Source organism: Hibiscus syriacus, unplaced genomic scaffold, assembly GCF_006381635.1.
Source record: "Hibiscus syriacus cultivar Baekdansim isolate YM2019G1 unplaced genomic scaffold, ASM638163v2 tig00109991_pilon, whole genome shotgun sequence".
Taxonomy (NCBI): domain Eukaryota; kingdom Viridiplantae; phylum Streptophyta; class Magnoliopsida; order Malvales; family Malvaceae; genus Hibiscus; species Hibiscus syriacus.
In genome coordinates this window covers 88,359-94,047 of record NW_024062551.1, presented here as the reverse complement: position 1 = coordinate 94,047, position 5,689 = coordinate 88,359, and the positions used below count along the sequence as shown (strand labels likewise).

General features: G+C 32.8%; 1 protein-coding gene across 1 annotated transcript; it reads right to left on the bottom strand.

The window, feature by feature from the left end:
- LOC120212026 (syntaxin-32-like) lies at positions 1–4,309 on the bottom strand. Its single transcript, XM_039210462.1, has 6 exons — positions 4,156–4,309; positions 3,761–4,066; positions 2,236–2,483; positions 1,941–2,113; positions 782–979; positions 1–205 (listed from the first exon to the last, which is right to left on the bottom strand). The coding sequence occupies exons 2-6, from the start codon at positions 3,999–4,001 to the stop codon at positions 46–48; spliced, it is 1,020 nt and encodes a 339-aa protein (XP_039066393.1). The 5' UTR covers positions 4,002–4,066; positions 4,156–4,309; the 3' UTR covers positions 1–45.
- Between the last annotated feature and the right edge of the window lie 1,380 nt (positions 4,310–5,689).

Sequence of the window (5,689 nt, the reverse complement as noted above, 5' to 3'; positions counted from 1 at the left end):
ATATATAATTATATACCAAGTGAATATAACATCCCCCTTTCTTCACTATGCCACAAAGAATAGGAAAACCACGAGGAAAAACATCAATACCATAAATATCTTGATCATCAACCACCTATTAGATGATATGCTGTTTAGGTACTTCAGCAGGGCTCCCTGCGCCCCCTCCACATTCGCTAACGTGTCATCCATGTTCTCATCGATCCTGAAGAGCAAATATCACGGGTTAGAAATCCACACTTCGCTTAACTACTCGAGACTGTCATATCAATGTATAATGCCAGTTCTAACATGCAAACTAGTTTTGTTTGTCGATATTATCAATAACGTTTGAAAGTCGCTCCAGGTCGATATTGTCAATAACTTTTGTCAGCGACTCCCGAAGTACAAAACTCTCGTGCATACTCGGGATGAAATAACTAAATAGTAACCATGTCAGAACGATCACGGTATAAACAGTCATTTATTTAGGAGACCACAACATCTATGACCCCAAACTCAGAACCAGTAACATTTTTAAATGCCAATGTCACATCCAGCTCTTTATCACTGATTGTTGAACTACACCATTGTTTCTAGCACAACTATGATCATATGTTAATAGGACTTCCAATAAAAATAAACACGAACATCAATTAGTAGAAGTCTATAAAACTACAAACTGCAGTATACTATCATACTATGACATAAACATCTCATATATCTCGTGATATATTAGTAAATAGAATAAATTTCTATTTATGCCAAGAGAATTTGATTCGAGAGAGAGAGAGAGAGAAACCTGATTGCTATCTCTCCTTGCTGAGAAACCAGAGTAGATAGCTGGCTGAAGATGGTACCTAGCTCATGAATAGTGGATTCTACATTTTGAAGAGCTTCAGCCCTGTTCTGCATGTAACTGTCTTGCAAGGGAACCATTTGTTGCTGTTGTTGCTCCTGCTGCTGGAGCAATGGTTGACTCTCTCCATCCATCTGCTTTCTATACAATTAAGAACCAGAAATGAGTTTCACTAGTCTACAGAATTTTAAGTTGATATAGTTCATATAAGAAGTGGAATCCATGTAGACAAAAAAATAAGTCAACGATATTTGATTGAAATGAAAATATATAAAAGACTGCATGAAAAATAAAAGCAAATTCAGCATCATTCAACAATCAAAAACACAAGAATGCACTGCATGCAAAGGGAAAAAAAAGAGAACGCAGCTATTCTGGAAGTAAGAACAGCACTACAGTAGTCACAAACCAATAAAAGCATACAAGATCAATTTTAATAAACATTTCAAGAGAACTCAATAACAAATTATGTAGGGATGGAAGCAAGTTGGATATATGCAATTTCCGTAAAATCTGAATGTGCAATTCTGCTTTAAAATCTGATTCCATTTATTATTTATTTTCAATCTGAACTCTCCAACTCTAAATCCAAATTAATTAAATTATTTTTCAGATATTTGAATCCACTAAATATTCTCATTTAGCAAGTACAAATAGTATTTAAATAAAAAAATTAAAAATAAGGTGGGTAATAAATTCGGATATCTGAATCAGAATCCATTACCACAATAATAAAGCAGATCATGATTATCCATTATCTGCAAAATAAGTAGAGTCGGATAACAGATGTTCGAGAGTTAATATCCGTATCTGCTCCGAATCTGTTGTAATAGTAATTAGAATATCCAAATTTGAATATAATTTGAATACACAAAATCCAAATCTGCAAAATGCAACTTTGGTGTCGGGAAATATCCGAATCTGCACAATCCATTGCCATCCCTAAAATTATCGTTGAACAAACTTGGGGGTTCCTAAAGAAAATTCAAGACCAAAGGGCTAAACTATTTTCTCCAGTTAATGAGTCATGTATATCACTTGCACCAAAAGAGAAAAAAGAAGTCATGCGTATATTTTTGCAAAACATTTGATAAGCCATTACCTGGGAAACAATTGAGATGAAGATGCAGAACCATTAGCCCACTGAGGAAGGCTCTTTGAAGCTCCAGCTGCTGATTTGGCAGCCAAGGGGCGCTGACGTATAAAAGGATTTGGAGAATCCTTCGAAGCAATAGAAGAAAATAGTTGTCTTCTGTTCTCATGTACTTTTAAATTCTGTACGAGACAATTCAATTACCATATATTGTAAAGGATGTATAATGTATTACCAGTGACATAACATGAAGGAATAGTAGTAAAACAACTCTAAGTGAGCAAAGAAAAACACACCGACTTACCTCTGTTCGCATGGTGAGTACTTCTTTGAACTCTTTTGTAGCACTCATCAAGCGATTCTTCAAGTCATCTACGACCGTGATTGAATGACTAGATGTATCTCTAGAGACACCACCTTCATTTCTAGAATTGCAAAAAAGCTGAAGATCTACCACTGCAGAATTAAGTGCAGTGATATCCTGCTTTATAAAAGCAGTGAGCTCTTGGATTTCCATTGTAGGGTCATCAAATACTGAGGTCCTCTTGGCCACTGCAAAATAAACAAAATACAGGATTTCTTTTTAGTACTGAAAGAAGAATACGTGGGATCACAGCAACTTTGACAACAACATCCATAACAAACTACTACCAACATCTCGTTTGTTTGTCTTCTCCTACATCAGTCATTGATGGTTGAGCACAATGAATTTCATCAACTTCAAATGCAACAATAGTACAATCTAAACCAAGATGGGATCTTTTCCTATTTCAATTCTAATTGACAGGTCCTAATATTGTTATTTCAATTCCTATCAGACCACATACAGATTCACAGAAAAGGAAGGGGAGAGGCACATAACTGCAGAAGCATGGTTTTGGGGTAACTAAACAGCATATTCACTTGAAAGTAATATTCAGGGACACATTTCTGCAGCAGTAAAAGTCTGTGAAGGCAGTTCCTCCTACTGATATATTGAGATTAAAATCTTGATTCTATATTTTTTTTCCAGTTCAAGGATGAAAAAAGCCAATTTAAAAATACTTTTCCGTTAATATAAGCAAAGCAATATTTGAGAATTGCATTGTTTCCTAGCACAAACATGTATAAATGTAATCAAGAAAATATTATTCACCACTGGCATCATTAAAGACTTTGCCTGGTAGAAAACAAGAGGATGGAATGGGAAGGTGATAAAAGACTTGGACCCATCAATAGTAAGAACAATAAATAGGATTAGGAGCAAGTGTTATTCCTTTAGACATTGAGACAAATTATTTTATTAATAAATAACTCAACCAAGGTTTTTATAATAACATCAAATATCTATTGGTAGAAAAGGTTGCTTCAGATTGACTTAAACTAAAACAAATCAAAAAAGAATAAAAAGAAAATCTCAATTGGATTGATTTACAAATCCTAAGGGAGACCGGTGTGAGCCAGGTGGAGTTAAGTGCACTGTACAATTCCATGGATAGAGAAAAATAAACTGATTTCTGACATTTCTTTTATCATTGAAGTTTCCCAATACTTATTACCAAACAAACCCCCAACGAATATCTCTCTCCCAGCTCCTACTTTTAACAACCATATGGATCAAACAGGAATTTGTGAGCTATTCAGGTACGTTCTTCTAAAATTGTTGTTAGACTGTAATTAATTTGAAGTAACAAAGTTTGCATATCCCGAAAATCCAATTAAATCTATCTCTCAATCCTAAATTCTGCTTTAAATGCCACAAGAAGCTAAATTTGAGCTTTTAGCCCATACATTACTAAGAGCTATAACAATTGTAAACGTATATGAGGCTAAAATCAATAAATACTTACATTTTGCTAACTTGGAAAGCTTCTGCGAAGTTTGATGAATCCCAAGTCCAATCTTGGAAGCCCTCCTATTAAACTCCGATTGATGCGCTACCATAGATCCATGTTCGTCCGCTCTTGACGTACTGCTACTTGGTCCATCCTGGCCCGCTCCAGACGACAACGACTTCCTCAACCTCTCCGCGACGCTCTGAAATTCGTGCGTCCGATCCCTAAATGAGGATTGTACAGCTTTTACAGGCATTTGGCCGTTAACCTTCTCAATCTTCGCGGAAATGCCAAAATTCCTGACCTACAACATTTGATACCCTGAAAAAAATGTATAGGCAAAAGCGCTTAGCTTCCTCGATTTTTCTTTGCAATTGAACAAAAAGAAAGATACAGACGGAGATTCTCACTTCAAATCGGAGAGATCTGAACCCAAAACAGACTACATCGACCTTAATTCGAAATAAAACGCTGTTGTACACAGTGGAATTGTCGACAGGAGACGAAAGCGAAGCTCTAAATGGATTTCTGTTGCATTGGAATTGGAACGGGAAAAGGAGGCGATTGGGCCTTTCACGTGTTATTGCTTCAAAGGAATCTTATGGGTAATTTATATTAGAGCAAACTACACATTTAGTATATAAACTATCAGTCTAATTTTGTTTTAATACTTAAACTTTCATTTATTTTAAAATTATACCTAATGTTTACTTTTTATTTCATTTTAATACAGTGCATTTTTATGGGTAAATTATATTATTAATCATTCAACTATTTTCTCCTATTTTAATTACTAAAGTTTACAATATTTCAATTTAACCATTCAACTTTCAAATTATTCATATTTTAATCACTCTAATTTATTTTATTAATATTTTTTGTTATATGATATTTTTTATTTTATCAATATATAATTAAAATGACAAATTAAATAGGAAAATTAAAGTGATTAAATTAGGAATAATTTAAAAGATAAGTAAGTAAATTTAAAAATTTAAAATTTAATGACCAAAATAAGAGTGAGAAGATAGTTGAATGATAACGGATATAATTTATCCATAAAAAGGTGTCACGTACAACAATGACATTAAGTTTTTAACGACGAGGTACCAAATGAAATAAAAAGTAAATGTTAGGTATGTTTTTGAAATAAATGAAAGTTTAGATACAAAAATGATAATTTAGGTATTAAATGTGCAGTTGGCCCTTTATATTATTATTAAATTTTATTTATTTTTTAATTTGGGTAAAGTACACAAATGGTCCCTTGACTATAAATGTTACTTTATTGAGTTCATCGACTATTAAAAGTTACAAAATAGATTTTAAAAATGTTATTTTGTTGAGTCCTTCAACTATTAAAAATTACAAAATAGTCACCTAACTATTCATATGTTCCAAACCCATCCTTTTTCATTAAAAAAAATTGACAGTAGTATGAGCTATACGTCAATCTACTGACTAAGATATGATAAAATGTATTAACTTTTTTATCTCACCTTTTTTAATAGTTTGAAGCGATTACAATGTAGTATTTCTTCATAATTTTCTTAACATATTAACAACACACATTCTGCAGATGTAACTGCTCGAAACCAAGACCTCTAAAGAGAATATGTTCCCTTTTACCACTAAGCCACTTGATGGGTTCATCACTTTATTTCACCTAATGTGAATTCGAATACGGACATTTGCATCTGAATTTCGACATTTGCTTTGAAATTATATTATGTTACCAAAAGTGACGATGTGATATATAACACATCAATGATTAAGCACGTGTGAAAATATCATGTTAATGACTATCTTTAATTATTAGTTAACTAACGATTTTTATTTAAAAATGATCATTTTAACCAAAGTTTAAATGTAGAGGGCTATAGTATTTAAAAAATAAAAAATTAAAAGAGATTATTTTATCAAATATTAAAGTTAATTTTTGAC

Excerpts from the sequence above, each read along its gene's own strand:
- LOC120212026 (XM_039210462.1), bottom strand. The coding sequence starts at position 4,001 with ATGCCTGTAAAAGCTGTACAATCCTCATTTAGGGATCGGACGCACGAA. Across the intron at positions 2,114-2,235 it reads TACTCACCATGCGAACAGAG|AATTTAAAAGTACATGAGAA; the intron begins GTAAGTCGGTGT and ends TGTCTCGTACAG. Across the intron at positions 980-1,940 it reads TCATCTCAATTGTTTCCCAG|AAAGCAGATGGATGGAGAGA; the intron begins GTAATGGCTTAT and ends TTAATTGTATAG.